General features: G+C 45.0%; 1 protein-coding gene across 1 annotated transcript in view; it reads right to left on the bottom strand.

Annotated features, from left to right (window-relative positions):
• Positions 1–15,641, bottom strand: part of rybp.S (RING1 and YY1 binding protein S homeolog) — a 50,989-nt gene extending 35,348 nt beyond the window's left edge. The window contains exons 1-2 of the mRNA XM_018261471.2: positions 15,289–15,641; positions 13,028–13,153 (exon numbers count right to left, since the gene is read on the bottom strand). Of these exons, the coding sequence (XP_018116960.1) occupies positions 13,028–13,153; positions 15,289–15,320 (158 nt within the window). The 5' untranslated portion in view covers positions 15,321–15,641. The remainder of the gene's footprint in view (positions 1–13,027; positions 13,154–15,288) is intronic.
• Between the last annotated feature and the right edge of the window lie 1,055 nt (positions 15,642–16,696).

Genomic DNA, 16,696 nt, shown 5'->3' with positions numbered 1-16,696 from the left:
TTAGATTGTAAGCTCAATCAATAATGAACACTTTTTTTTCCTGCTGTATAATTAAGAATAAGCTGCTTTTTGTTATTTCTTAAGCAAAGCACAGCAAACCTAGAGACTAAAAGTAATTTAAGATTCCAACTTTCTGGTTCTTGCAAGCAATTGCGGGACGAGCAGGCATCAAGCTACCAGGGCACACATAAATCCCCTGCATCAGGGGACAACTATAGAGGAAGCAGACCCTGCAGCTGCAGGGGGGCCCAGGAGGTATAGGGGTCCCATGAGCCCATAATTCATATACAGTTTCAATAAATATTGAAAAAACAAGTCAACCTCTAAACATTTTGGGGGCCTGAAAAATAGTTTGCTGTGGGGCCCAGTAATATCTAGTTATGCCACTGCCCTGCATAATGGACTTCTGCTTATCTGGATACCAAAAGAGAGACAACAAAAAGTTGACTAGAGAGATATCTTCACCAGACAAATTCAACTGATAAAAGAGATGGTGGGATGTCAGAGATGGGAGCAGGTATATAAAGAATAATAGCTTGCCCGGTCTGGTCAGAAGAAGGCAGTTTAAGATCATGTGTGGGTCGACTTTTTGTCCACCTGCACATTACTAGTCTGCAGCTGTGGGCCCCAAACCCAAAAGACGCTGTATCCTAATAAAATGGGGGGTTTAAATAATTATGCCCTCTGGGAACCATATACACAACAAGCAATAGAGTACTGCGGGAGTCTATTTTCTGATACTCGTACCCGAACCATACCCGCTACCTGTGACCCACAAACCACAATTTTTCCTGCAGAGCCGTTACATGACCCAACCAGCAATAGGCCAACTAACCTTCCGACCCGGGGGACACGCACAACCAGAAGTGATGTCACATTTGACTGGAAGTGCCATCACTCCGGCACCAATTCTTTACAAAAAATAGAAGAAAACTGCCAGAAGGAAGGATGGAAAGAATGAAGACTGCACCTTTGTACCCCACGGACTGCCCACATGGCCAGGGAATTTTTGCCTGAAACCCAACCACTTTGCAGGTATTCTGCGGGTACCCGACCTGATGCAGGACGCGAACAAGCAGGACTCACAATGTCTGTCTTTGGCTTGTCAAGTCAAAGGTACCCTACTTCTAAGGAAACCAAAAGGCATTTCATAGATTTGGGGCTTACAGTTAAAACTATTTAAACAAAACCCGCAAGACGTGTAAAACCCCCGCAAATCCTGTATTTCTTTGCACATAAAATATCCCAGATCTTGATTTACTACACAACAGAAAACCTTTTCGAATTCCGCTCTAATTCCAGTGATCTATGGGTTTGGCCAGTAATTGAGCAGATCATGGCACTAATGTAACAGAATAAGAGCAGAGAGACGGTCTCTTGGAGCCCTCCGACATCAGTTAAATAGAATTATCTTCCACTGCAGACAAGCAGCGGCGGCAGCAGCAGGATCTCGGGAGCACTAGAAGCTTTGCTCGGTAAGAGCTGCACTTCATCGCCTAATGATATGCTCAACGCTGGGGTCCTCGGAGACAAATGACTCTGATGGCAGATTAACTCCATCATACAGCCGTTCACTCAGTAGGTCGCACGCACCATAGGAATCTCTGGGAAAAAGACACAAGAGCTTGGAGCCATGCTGAGTTTTCCGAAACAAGACTATTGACACCAGGAGATTACATCAGTGATGTTCAATTGCGAGTATTCGGACAGCCAAGGGTTTTGGGAAATTAGATCAAACACAGCTGGAAGGATGAATTGGAAACCTCCCTCACTAAATTGTACTGGGGTTAATCGTGCCAACTAACTTATGTATTTAACATATAGTAATTGCCTGTCCCTGTGGTGCCAGCATTTCCATAGTACTTACAGCCTTATGTCAATGTCATCGGGAATATTGGGAGCACCTGTTTCCAATTAGGGCTTTACAATAACATTTACCGTGGCATCTGAAGAGCAAATAGTAGCGACCGAGCCTTTCATCTGGACCACACCTGAGTGAGTCGGAAATGACTACATACCCCAAAGCCTTGAGGCCAATATATGACTGAGAACTTTATGTGGTCCGGTGAAGTAATTCACCATTCTATTTTATTAGACTACATATGATAATGACATATACATGCATGTTTACTTGTACATTGTATGAAACACAAATTCAAAAGACTGGGAAATGCACTTTTAAAGCTCTTACTCAACATTACAAAGCACCGGTATAACCCCGTGGTCACAATACATCCTATTTTTCTGGGATACTCCCAACTGCTGCAGGAATGCTATCAAACCACTAGAACCTGAAAATCCAGCCATAGGTTAGATCCTAATCAAAGCCACAAACATCTTCCCACTGATGCCATGAAAACATAAATGGAACAAAAACCCATGAAAAAAAAAAAAAACAATTTACTCCCCAACGGAAAAAAAGTGTTGCCTCTTTGAATTGTAAGATCCTTTTCAAGAATTCGCTTTGGAGATGCCACAGCCGAGTCAAAAGGCAGCTGCTCCTCATTCCAATCTTCACGTCACAGAAGAGGGGTGCGGAGAAAAGCCCAAGAGCATTTGAATTTTTTATCTAGCATGCTTTAGAAAATGAAATGCTTACAATAAAATGCCTTATTAGCAGCATATCCGTTGTTCAGCTTTTCCAAGCTTGCACGTTTCTTCCCATTCCTTAATTTATCATCGCAGTTTATCTTGTCACCTTGTTTGCTGTTGGAAAGACGGGTATTGCTACTACTAGTAACACAGCTTAGAAATAAAAAGTGTGCAAGGAGGTTGGAGAACATTAACAGTTTTTTTGCAAACAAAACTTTGCTTTATTGCACAGAAGACTTGCCAACTGAGAAGAGACGTCTGACTCCCCAAACCATACACATCCCAATAAATGAGAGTCCAGTCTCTCTTGCTGAATTTTAGTGTAGTGGTTGGTCAGTGATGGATTCACTTTGGCCTGGAACCCCATCTCACAACGGAAGATACTGTTCAATTAAGAGTTGACAGATATGTTAATTTATAAAAAAATAATCACGTCAATAGTCCCTTATAAACGTTTCATTGCTGCTGCTTGAAGGTGCTCTAAGTTTCACTTCATACTTGAGTTGGAGTTGGATGTATGGAGCGAAGGTCAGTACTCCAGCCTATCACAGTGCAGCGCTGACGCAACATGAAGGGAAAACCAACAGTTTCAGCAGTTGGACTGGAAGAAGTCCAGAGGTAAGCATGAAGTTGTCAGGACTAGCAGGGTCCTAGTGGCCATGTGAGCGCACATCCCTCCCTCCTCTCCCACCCAAACATGTGCCGGAGCACTAGGGATTAGCATACAGAAAGTATTCCATAGAATGCGGCTGGGCGGCATGCTGCCCCTAAAATCTTGTTGCCCTAGGTACAGGCCATTGTGGCCTCCTCACAAATCCTGACCTGAGGACTACAAAGAAAAAACTGATTTGCTAGGATCAATTTCAGTTTCAGGTCTAGTGCCAGCTGTCCCCAGGACCCACTTCTCATATAAATATAAATATATGAAGAGAAGGTGCACAAAAAAAAAAAATCACTGTCCTCCATGACTATTTATATGAAATTTGCTTGTAGACACATGATCTTACTGAGGGTGAGAGATTTTAAGCCTCATCCTGACCACTCCCAATTACACCTTGAACATGTCTTCACACCCAACCATGCCCGCTCCAATTCAGCCAATATAAAAATCCAGAATGCTTCCAAAAACTATGGGAGGGTTTCCGAAAATAATCCTATTGTAAGGAACAAGATCGATTTTTTTCAGTGTTAATTTCCACCAACATTCATCATTTCAACTTATTTCGCCTCACCCATTGATCCACAAACCTTGCCTTTTAGGCATTTATAGTGAATTATCAAATTACGGATGGGGATAAATACACAAGCACAGTGGAATGCCTACGATACACAAGATGTCACTAAAGAAGGTCCACTTCGATTGGCTATATACATGACTCCAGACTGAGTCAGCAGCTTAATGGCAGGTGTACAGGGCCAGAACATCAGCCTGCCCAACCGATATCTGGTCAAATGTTCAGATCCGCATGATTGGCTCACTATATCGGGCAAAGCTTGAGTCATTTGGTGAACCTGTCAATGAAGCATATGGGCAGGGGGTCCCCAACCTTTTCTACCTGTGAGCAACATTCCGATGTAAAAGGAGTTGGGGAGCCACACAAGTATGAAAAATGTTCCTGGAGGTACCAAATAAGGGCTGTGTTTGACCATTTAGTAGCCTCCATGAAGACTGGCAGCTACAGGGGCCTCTGCTTGACGGTACACCTGGTTTTTATACAACCAAAACTTGTCTCCAAGCCGGAAATTTAAAAATAAGCACCTGCTTTGAGGACACTGGGAGCAACATCCAAGGGGTTAGAGAGTAACATGTTGTTCATGAGCCACTGGTTGGGGACCACTGCTATGTATATCTGATTGGCTAGGTTCAAGCTAGTTCGATTTCTTGCAATGTAATCGAGTCATCAGTCTGCTGGCCCCTGACCACAATAAAGCTTCTGAAATTTCAAACTGAAAAGCTTCTGAATGAAAAAGAATAAGACTTACAAACTGTCTCAGAACATACAGTAACTGTCTACCAGTGACCTCCAACCAGTGGCTCATGAGTAACATGTCGCTCATCGACCTCAAAGCAGGTGATTATTTTTGAATTCCAGGCTTGGAGGCAAATTTTGGTTGTCAGATGTACTGCCAAACAGAACCTCCTATAGCTCCCAGTCCACACAGGGGCTACCAAATAGCCAATCACAACACTTATTTGGCACCCCAGAAACTTTTTTCATGCTTTTGTTGTTCCCCAACTGTTTACATTTGAATATGGCTCTCGGATAAAAATAGGTTGGGGACCTATTAAGTAAAGGTGAACTAGCCCTTTAGTAGAGTTTCTAATAGTTCGATCAGTAGATGATGTGGCTACAAAGGTAACAATCAAGTTGGTCATCAGCTTTGTTCACGTCTTAACATTCATGTTCCAGTGCTGTATTCCAAACTGGAATTAGATACTGTACGATTTCCCTCAGTGTTTAATTAGCAGTGCCCCGCAGTGGGCATCGAGACCAGTAAATAAAGTCTATAATCAAGCAAAAGCTTCTGCACTTAACATAATGAAAATTTCATGCTAACTGGCGACATTATGAAACCGAAACCGGCTCTCTGCTTTTTAATGTGGGTAACCATGGTTTCCTTTTTACAAGCGCGACGATTCTTTTCACCGGGTATAACCCAAAGGGGTATTTTTCTAACTCACTGCGAGAGATTCTCAACGAATATAGCAGTAAATGGAGGTTCATTACGTAGGATTAACAAGAAACCGAGAAACAAAACAAGGCGGAATGTCTCTGGTCGTAAGCAAACACGTCACGTCGCAATCAAGAAGCAAATGTTGCTGACTGGAATTACTGAAAGTTGCAGAGGCTTGAAATAAAACGGCAGAAAATTATCACTTGAAACAACAGTCACAATAAAGATCCCAAACACAGAACTATTGGCTCATATTAAAGGAAATATAACTTGTTGGGATGCGCAGAATCCTAGATTCCCAGTTACGGGGTGCATGGTAATGGTAGGCACCTCCTGGTAGGGTTGCCACCTGTCCAGTTTTTACATCCGCTGTCCGGTTTCTGAAGTCTGAAAACTGGGCAAGCCTGTTACCCCAACGTTGTGGCCAGTCACAGACCCGCCCCTTCACGTTACTGGCCCTCCCCTTCACGTCACTGACCCGCCCCTTCACGTCACTGGCCCTCCCCTTCACGTCACTGACCCGCCCCTTCATGTCACTGACCCGCCCCTTCACGTCACTGACCCGCCCCTTCGCGTCACTGGCCCGCCCCTTCACGTCACTGGCCCGCCCCTTCACGTCACACGTACCACCTCTGACATCACGGGTACCGCTCCCTGCCTGGATTCCAAATGTAGGAAAGGTGGCAACCCTACCCCCTGGCGATTATAATAGCTTACCCGATATACCGGGCTAATGCTCCTGCTAGCAGAAAACTGCACTGGCCAATGATTTTACCTTCCCTTCGACCTTTAAAATGTTGAGCCGAACTGAATATTCAAAAGTCACTTTGGTGACTTTAAAGCTAAAAAGCATAGCGAATAACAGAGCTCAGCACTTTGGCTACTTAAATTCCAGTGTATTTAACAGTGATCAGAGCATACCTCCCAACTGTCCCGTTTTTAGAGGGATAGTCCCTCTTTTGACAGCTCAACCCGCAGTCCCTCGTTTGTACTGGAAAGTCCTGTTTTTCTCTGCACTGAACAGCCAGAAACAAAGTTTCTTTTGGCAGAGAGCCCAGCCAGAGCAGCAGATAAGATACTTTTGTAACAATTTCCGAGATAAGCTAATAAGTAATTGTAACACTATAAGATAACAGGTCCCTTGGGAAAAGTTAGACTCACAGCTTAAAGGGCAATTCACCTTCATTAGCAAAACTGTAATAACTGGAAAAAAAAAACTGAAATATGTTCAAACTTACATAACCTGTCAAATTTTGTAAAATGAACATGGTAATTGGAGGTGTGGCCACAAAAATGGGCATGATCAAAAATAAAAATGCCATGCTACACGTGGCAACTTTTTTGTACATATTTTCCTTTCCAAAATGTTGGGAGGTATGTCAGAGTTCCTATCGGAACCTCGCTGCACAGAGAATTCCTTTGCATAATGGACTTAACAGTCACAGCAAATGGTGAAGGGAGGGGTGGTATACAGGCATTCTATGGGGGGGGTCATTTAGTAACAATCACATTTTAATTTCTCTCTAAAAATTTGTTATTTTGTCTTTTTTTTTTTTAAAAAAAAAAAAGCGCTTAAAAATTCAAAATTTATTCAGTGTAAAAACCACAAAACCCTTAAATACAAAACTTCCCAGGTAAACGTTGTGGAGGTCCAATAGAATTCAATGGCAGCTGCGCAGATCCTATTGGACCGCTGTAAATCAATAGAGGTTTTCACATCTTTTTTTCCACTAGGTCCGAAAAACACATTTTTTTTTTAGGTTTACGAGTTACTTCTATTTTTTAACGCATCGTTCAGCGTAATTTTCCTTTCAAGCTTTTTTTTTTTAACTGGGAGAAAATACTGGGGTGCGTCCGGAGGAGGGGGGGGGGGAAGGTGACCCCACTGCTCTGCCTGCACCATCATATTTCCATTACTTGGATTTTTAACTAAATCTCACAATAATCATAGTTTTAGAGTTTGTGATTTTTAAACCTCTAAAACCCACTAAAATCCAACCTTTGGTAAATCTGCTCCTAATTGTCTACCTTGCAAGGACCCAACATGGAATCGCTTCAATGTCCCAATTTGCTTTATTTGACTCAATAAATAATTAATAATTGTTTTTTTTCCAGAAACGTGGGAACCTGACACAACAGGTGGAAATTGAAAAAAACTAAAATATGGATAAATCTGGACCATCGCATCCCGACCTGCTTGTAGAAAAGCATTTGAACAACTGTTTTATATGTTGTTCTCAGATCCTTGTGTGGTTTTTGATCTCGGCTAAAATGAAAAGCGAGTGACCGAGACACAGAGAGCGACTTGTCAAGTCATGTTCACAACACAAGGACGTCTTCCCTACACAGCTCCTCTACCCGACGTGACTTTGTACTGACACCAGTTCACTGAATTGCATTACCCATTGGATAACCAGGATTGACACAGGCTTTTTAACCAAACCGACTCCTCAGATGTCTCTTTTCAACTTCTAACAAGTCGGCGCTCACAGAGGAAGTTTCTCAGGAGAGACCTGAGCTTTCATTTTTTCCCCTAGAATTCCCAGTTATCTTTTTCTTAACTGATTAGATTTCCTTCTAATGTGCAGCACTGACAGACAGCACTTTGCTTTACGAACGCCACTTTGAAACGGCCTCGCATCCTGTCATGTGCCGTTGTTTTTGCAATTCTTGGCACCATTACCGACCAGCAAACAACAATAATGTGTGTTACAGTACATGAGGTTTTATTTTTTTGCTGTTTTTTCTCTTGGGCACCAGCATGATTATCTTTATAGTGTGGAAAGGAAGACTATGCCAGCTTAACTAGAGGTTAATAGGCCCAGGTCCAAATCTACATATCAGTCGATACCCTGCTGTGTCCCCTATACTGCAGAGGTCAGACATGTTGTTGTTTTTGGGCAGACTTGTACCAAACCCAGACCTGGTGACTTGCACCCCACACCCATCACCCTGCAACCCACACCGGCCAACCTGCAACCCACCACCGCCACCCTGCAACCCACCACCGCCACCCTGCAACCCACATCCGCCGCCCTGCAACCCACATCCGCCGCCCTGCAACCCACATCCGCCGCCCTGCAACCCACATCCGCCGCCCTGCAACCCACATCCGCCACCCTGCAACCCACATCCGCCACCCTGCAACCCACAACCGCCACCCTGCAACCCACAACCGCCACCCTGCAACCCACAACCGCCACCCTGCAACTCACAACCGCCACCCTGCAACTCACAACCGCCACCCTGCAACCCACAACCGCCACCCTGTAACTCACACCAGCCACACTGTAACCCACACCACCCTCCTTGAAACACAAAACCCGCCACCCTGCAACCCTGCTATACCCCCTACCCACACCCACTACCCGACCTGCACAGTTTTATTCACCAACTAATTCTAGCAACCGGAAGTTACATCACTGTGGATCGGAAGTGACATCACTCAGGAGCCGAATAATCCAGGGTAAAGAAAAAACTAGATCAGCAAGGGTGGGACGGAGGGATAGACCCACAACTGAACAAGATACCCCCAGACTAACCACCTGATTTGTGAATTGTGAACTTTTTACCCAAAACCAAAGTGCTTTGCAAGTATTCTGTGGGTACCCCACCGACTGTAGGTCTCCACCCTATACCTCCTGGACCCACATGCCGTCACAGGGTTGGTTTCCTTTGTAGCTACCCCCAGCCTGCAGACTAATTAACTATTAAAGAGTGCCCCGCAAAGGTTGCCAGGCCTAGAGAAAATTGTAGTTCATTAAAGGATGAATAGAAAGTCCTATACAAATCTTTACTTTGTGAATGTCTATTATCAGCTTTGCTGTGTTCAGCCATCTTTCCCAGTTGCCTTAACAAAGCTCCACACAGTCTGTCGCATTCAACAGAGTTTTACAAGATAAATATTCCTGAACTCCCACCAGAAGCCCTACAACAAAAGCCACAGGCATTTCTATATAAAAATATCCCAGTTTTTAATTGACTATGTGAACGATTTAAGTGAATTTCTTTTAGCAATTTTCATTTTCTGCTACTGCCCCTTTTTATAACTGGATTATAAATAATGGCCCTTCGAGGATATTCTACCTTGGGACCACCAGTAAGGCTAGCCTTGGCTGCAAAAACTCATGGCTGCCATCACTGGGCCCAACTGGGTCCTGTACAAATACATCATTATAGACGCCTGTTATTTACCCTACTACATAAGATTATTTTGCATGTGAGCCTTTAAATGCAAGCCAACCACAACCACCACTTAACAGAATCACCTACAGACCTGGGGCAGGCTGGAGCCCTCAACTTTACAACAATAATGCAATATAACTGAATTGCAAGCAAACGGATGGTGTGTGCCCAACATGAAAGCTTGTACTTGCAGTCTACTAGAAGATACAGTAGATACTTTAACAAAAAAAATCAAAAATTGCTGCTCTTGGAAATATCAGTACATGGGTGTCCTGTGACGTATTCCTTTGCTTTAACAAACACCGACAGTTCCACAGAAGCTAAAGGGCCAAGGCTGGAAATCCTTGATCTACAGGATAGGGGAAGAATGTCCTCATTCCAGATTCCATAGAGCGTGAAAGGTTTTATGTGTGTGTGAAAGAGGGAGAAAGGGGATCACTGATCCAAGACACTTCAACTTTTTATTTTAACATTGATGCCTTTCCATATTCACAGGCACCTAGCACAACGCCGGCTTTACATTTTCCCATGCACATAAATTAACTCGCCATTATTGTGCACGCTTCTCAGTTGGATCTTTTTGCAAACCCTACATTTCCTCCAGCGGTGGACAAAAAGACATAAAAAGTTAGGAGCCAGACAGACTATTATAGGAGCCAGACAGAATTTATTTAAGAGCCGGAGAGGAGGGACAAGTACCGTAACATAAAATATTGCTGAAAGTTAGGAGTCAGGAGTGAAATTTTAGGAGCAAATGGCTCGCTGCCTGCTGGAAACTTTCCAGCGCTGGGTTTTCAAACATCGCACTAAAACAAAAGTACAATAGATGCAAATCCATCCAAATAATAATAATGGCTTATTTTCAAGACCCTCCTCTACAAACCCATGCGACTGTCTAAACAAACACTTTATACACAAATACCGCATTGGAGGCATCAGAAAGAAATCCCAGTCATAAAGGCAAGCAACAAGGATCTTGTTCTAGGCACAATAAATACATTTATTGGGGAGAAAATGATGAATTTATCTGGAGCAACAAATGACTCAAGCAGCTGCATCTGCAGGGACGGCAAAGCTGCCCGATATTTGGAAAATGTAATTTATTAAAAAGTTATGATTTATGTAGCAGCATTGTCTCCCACAGCGCTGTTTAATCTAACAGGATAGAAAACTAATCTCAACTATTTCAAAGAATAAAAAAGGCTAAAACCTGTGAAATGGTGCCTATAGTAACAGTGGGATAATGGTCTGTGGGAAGGGAGTGTGACTGTGGGATAGCAGGTATAGTAGGGAGAGATGGTGCCTATAGTAACAGTGGGATAATAGTCTCTGGGAAGGGAGTGTGACTGTGGGATAGCAGGTATAGTAGGGAGAGATGGTGCCTATAGTAACAGTGGATAATAGTCTCTGGGAAGGGAGTGTGACTGTGGGATAGCAGGTATAGTAGGGAGAGATGGTGCCTATAGTAACAGTGGGATAATAGTCTCTGGGAAGGGAGTGTGACTGTAGGATAGCAGGTATAGTAGGGAGAGATGGTGCCTATAGTAACAGTAGGATAATAGTCTCTGGGAAGGGAGTGTGACTGTGGGATAGCAGGTATAGTAGGGAGAGATGGTGCCTATAGTAACAGTGGATAATAGTCTCTGGGAAGGGAGCGTGACTGTGGGATAGCAGGTATAGTAGGGAGAGATGGTGCCTATAGTAACAGTGGGATAATAGTCTCTGGTAAGGGAGTGTGACTGTGGGATAGCAGGTATAGTAGGGAAAGATGGTGCCTATAGTAACAGTGGGATAATAGTTTCTGGGAAGGGACTGTGACTGTGGGATAGCAGGTATAGTAGGGAGAGACGGTGCCTATAGTAACAGTAGGATAATAGTTTCTGGGAAGGGAGTGTGACTGTGGGATAGCAGGTATAGTAGGGAGAGATGGTGCCGATAGTAAAAGTCAGATAGTCTATGAAGGGACTTTGGATGTTTGATGCACCTCCTAGTGATCCCCAACCAGTAGCTCGTGAGCAACATGTTGCTCTCCAACCCCTTGGATGTTGCTCCCAGTGGCCTCAAAGCAGGTGATTATTTTTGAATGCCAGGCTTGGAGGCAAGTTTTGGTTGTTTAAAAACCAGGTGTACTGCCAAAGAGAGTCTCAATGTAGGTTGACAATCCACATAGGGGCTACCAAATGGCAAATCACAGCACTTCTTTGGCACCCCAAGAACATTTTTCATGCTTGTGTTGCTCCCCAACTCCAATAACTTCTGAATGTTGCTCACGGGTTCAAAAGGTTGGGGATCCCTATCCTAGACCATCCACTAAATCCAGACACATAAAACAACAAGACCAGAGCTACAGTGAGTAACGGCTGTGCTAGTGTGCAGAAGCCAACAAAATACATAGTGTATAAAGGGCAACCTTCCAGTTTACTGCAAACCCAATAAAAGCCACTTCCAAGCTGCAGGAGAGGACAATATACCGAACTCTACAACGGTGCATTGAAACAACATCTGTGCAGAAGTTCTATTTGTATATCCTGGGTTCTCCTATCACGCTACACTTGTGCAGAGCTTTCACCTTTCTCATCACCCCTGTTACCCATAGGAGTGGACTCCTGTCCAGCAACAAACCAAGAATATCAACAATTCCCAGCTATTGCTCCCAAACTGATGAATTGTGGGAATTTGGGAAGCGTTCTCTACCCTCGACTTTATTAACACAGCCATACGACAGTTTGGCCACCCCTATGGTCTGATGGCACAGTGAAGGAGGCAAAGCACCAATGAAACATTTACAGAGAGAGATATCATCTTAAACAGGGATTTCCGACTGGAAACATTCAAGTCGTTTCAGCATCCCATCGGAATTGTCTTTAGAGTGGTCCGAGCAGGGGACAGAGCCCTATTGGTGTCAAGAAAACTGCTACCCAAAAGACCAACTTTATTATAATAATTATCAGTCCTTTAGTTGTTTGTGAAATTGAACAGCAGCTGAAGGTCTATAGGACGGTGCCATTTTTATTGCCCCGAGCCCCTCCGCTGCTAAAGCCCCCCCTGCATCCTGTACCGTTGCAGATGACAACTCCCATTGTAATGAGCTAAAGATACATTTCCTTGTATAGAGAAAACAGATAAAGAGAGAGACATCGGCAACAGCTTTAGACGTCCCTAATGCAAAACAGGTGGCAAAACAGAAAGAAAAGCCCTGAAACCGGAGTAAATCAGACTCAGCCCATGACATTCCCAAAGATGAACTGAACAACATAACAATATGCCCAATTTTATTATCCAATCACAGACTTGTGTTTCCAACATGCGCACTGGGCAACAGCCTCACCGGGAGGCAAAGGGTTACCCGTTAAATACACATCAGCGCAATCACTTTGAAACAGCTCTTACTTTCATATGATAGTACACGTGAGTACTCCAAGATACAGTGCCAAACCAGAACTAGGTGAGAACGCCCATGATCTGGGCTATTTACAATCTTGCACATCGCCCATGATCTGGTGGCCCAGGGTTCAATCAACAAGTCCAAACAACATCCAGTGATGCCCGAGGAAGAGAGTAGGAGGTACAGTACCTGGTCGAGGTTCCTTTCCGGACATCGCAGATGCTGCATTTAAAGGCTTCCGCACTGTTCTTGAAGGTGCACACACTACAATCCCAGTAACCTTCATCTGCCGAAGGTTTCGCTTGCCTTTTTGGCCTAGAAACATAAAGAAACAAGAGTCCATTAACTTTCAGATGTATATAGACCAGGGGTCCCCAACTTTTTTTTTACCAGTGAGCAACATTTAGAATCAAAATTAATTGGGGAGCAACGCAAGTGTGAAAAAATGTTCCTGGTGGTGTTTTTTATGGAACCAAAATTTGCCTCCAAACCTGGGATTAAAAAATAAGCGCCTGCTTTTAGGCCACGGGGAGCAACATCTCAGTGGTCAGAGGGCAACATGTTACTCAAGAATCACTGCTTGGGGATCACTGATATAAATTATAGAGCCATTGGGCTTCTACAGCCACCCCAGCAAACTGCCCTGAACCCTTTATAAATCAATGGACTATAGAATTCCCAAAAAGAAGGTTAAAGGAGAAGGAAAGGCTTTGTGCACTTGGGGGTGCTATATGTTAGGCACCCCAAGTTAATGTATTTACTTACCTGACACCCCAGGCCAGTGCTCCTATCAGCAGAAAACTGCACCGGCCTGGGGTTATACCAGTGAGCACCAAAGCGATTCTCTTCTGGCTTCTTCAAATTTCCGGGGGCAGACGCATGCGACTTCCGTTTTTTTCCGTGGCTGCCCATGCGCAGTAGAACGAAAAAGCCGAACTTTAACTAAAAAGTTGCAATTTCGTTTAACTGCGCTTGCGTCTGCCCCAGGAATTTTGAAGAGCGAAGAAGCCGGAAGAGGATCGCTCCGTAGTGCTCACTGGTATAACCCCGGGCCGGTGCAGTTTTCTGCTGATAGGAGCACTGGCCCAGGGTTTCAGGTAAGTCAATACAATCACTTGGGGGTGCCTAATATTTGGCACCCCCAAGTGCAGGAACACTTTCCTTCTCCTTTAAGCAATAACAGAGTGTAACTGGCATCTGTAACTGTGTCCCCCACATACATACACACATATACATACAAATAAACACACATACAAATACACACATATACACGTAACTGTCTGTTTGGAATAAAGAGCAGCACTAGCGCCTAGTGATTATTTTACAGTCCAATAGAAAAGACCTGTGACCCATGATTATTTTAAAGTCCTCCATTTAATGGGGGAGTAGCAAGGGGGGAGTAGTTAAAGCAAAGACAATGCAACCAATACCCCCCCCACACACATGTGCCCCGCTATCAATGTTGTTGAATTCCCTGAGTCCTCCTGCCCCCGCTCTCAGCCTCCCTCCATGGTGTAATGCATTGTACCCACATGTACAGAGAGGAATGTGCCACTGGTATGACATGAAGCCCCCCATACACACACCATTAACCTGTTACTGCCAAGGCTCTACTCTAATCCAGGCTTCCACCTCACTACTGGGGGGGGGGGGTGTACAGTTCAGCAGGGACATGTAACCTGCAGCCTCCCAGTTGCCCCCCCCCCCAATCCCCAAAAGCTTTCGGCTGTCAGAAGCTCCACCAGGAGGAGGGTTGTAGTTCACCAACAGCTGGAGGGCCACAGGTTGGATGTAGCAAGACCCCTCCCACATTAACCCCTCAGTGGCAGCACAGACAAGAGGCTTATTCCATGATGCAGCCACAATCAGACAGCGGTGTAGAAACAGCAGACAAAAGGGAGGAAGAGAAAAAAAACCTTCCTCTTTCCATTCCCAGACCCCCCAGCAAGAAGCTGCCATAACCCCAGAGGTACCAGACTCACTGCACCATCAATAATCCAATACTAATCCATTGATAATCCAATACTAATCCATAGAGAGTCATCAGAAGAGTCTGCATCTATTCGGGGTGCATCTCCCCTGCCTGTTATTATTATTTATGTGGCTTTTAAAGGGCAGTGTAGGCGTTTCTATCCTCCACCCTCTCCTCTCTCTTCTGCTAAATATTCTCTTTGTCTGAGCCTGAGAGTCCCAGTGTTGTGTGTCTGAGCCGCCATAGCCCGGGCCCCTCACTCTCTCACATTCAATAGAAATACATTGGGTGGGGGGTCGGACAGGGGTCGGGGGGGATGGAAGAGCTGCAGCCCCAACCTGCAAGGAAACAGGCTGATCCCAGGGGAGGATTATATGAGTCACACACACATATATATATAAATATAATAGGGGGGGTATATCAATGACCCCTCTGACACCCCCTCCCGCGACCCCCCCGACCCCTCCCGTCACTGTACCTGGTCGGGCTCTTCTTGTCGCCCATAATCATGAATGTAAAATTCCACTCGTGGATCACCCTCCCCCCTAGGGATTTCTGCAGGGCCCCCCGCACACACCTATAAATAAAGAGGAATTGGGTGAGGGAGGGGGAGCTGCTGCTTTTGAGGGGGAGTCGGATAGAGCCAGTGGGGTCGGAGAGTCGGAGGGTGGGAGCTGAAGGCTGTTCCGGGGGAGGGGGGTAAATAATCCGAATTGAAGAGCCTCAGCCCAGAGCTGCTCCTCCACCGCTGTCGCCGCCGATTCTACTGCTGCTGCTGCTGCCAGACTCACACAGACCAGTCACCCAGGGACGGAAGGAGGGGCGGGGCAAGGCCAGCGTGATGTCATTCTTACAGGCAGCCAATCGCACCGCGCTGGGGCTTTAAAAGTCCGCGACTTGGGGAAGTAGTGAAGGTTAAACACGGGCAGGGGCTGAGGGTGAGAGGTGGCGGGTACGGGGAGCGACAAAGGGCCGTCCGGTGTTTTCTCTGGAGCTTCGGCCTCACAAGTGACCTTTGGGGAATATACAAATACTGATTTAACACTTGTGAGACACTTCCAGCATAGACATCAGACAAGTCACACTGTTATTCAGCCCCACCCACGGGCAGTCTGGCAGGGCATGCTGGGAGTTGTAGTTACACCTGGAAATCCTGGACTCGGCCTTCCTGCATTATCAGGGGCCCCTTCAATGTCGTCTTTGGGGGGTGCGGGAATAGCTGTGGTTATGTGGGATGCCGGGAATTGTAGTTTTATGGCCTCTGCTGAGCAGCAGCTTTAATCCCTGGCGTATAAGTGTTTGTCTGACAAGGATCCCCCGCCTGGAGCTGCTGGGAGTTGTTTTCAAGGGCAGCTGAAGGACTGCGAGGTTCCTGGGAGTTTGTGGTTCAAACCCAGTAAATCCTTTATTATAGATATCAGTCATTTATATAATAGCACCAGCATATTCCCAAGCTATTCTACATGTTTCTCATCAGTCCCTGCCCTAGTGAGCTTGCAATCTAAGCTCCCTATCACATACACACGCAGTCTTTATCAACTGTCAGTTTTATTAGGGGCCAGGAATGTTAAGAGGAAACCCACACGGGAAGAACATACAAACTTCAAGCAGGCGTGCCCAGGCATGTGGTGTAAATATGGGGGGGCAGTAAGAACTCACTCCTCCACTACAGCGCGTCCCACCCTCCCCATTGCATTTCACTGGTTTGCAACTTTATATTGGGGGGAGCCGGGGGTTGACAAGTTATGCCCTGCTTAAGGGATTCTGTCATGATTTTTCTGATGTAGTTTTTATATCTAAATTACACTGCAGATAATTCACTCTACAATATAAAATGTAATTCCTGAACCAGCAAGTGTAATTTTTTTAGTTGTAATATTGGTGTG

This window comes from Xenopus laevis, chromosome 4S (genome assembly GCF_017654675.1).
Source record: "Xenopus laevis strain J_2021 chromosome 4S, Xenopus_laevis_v10.1, whole genome shotgun sequence".
Taxonomy (NCBI): domain Eukaryota; kingdom Metazoa; phylum Chordata; class Amphibia; order Anura; family Pipidae; genus Xenopus; species Xenopus laevis.
Note: the sequence above shows the minus strand (reverse complement) of the source record. Positions and strands in the feature narration are given on the sequence as shown.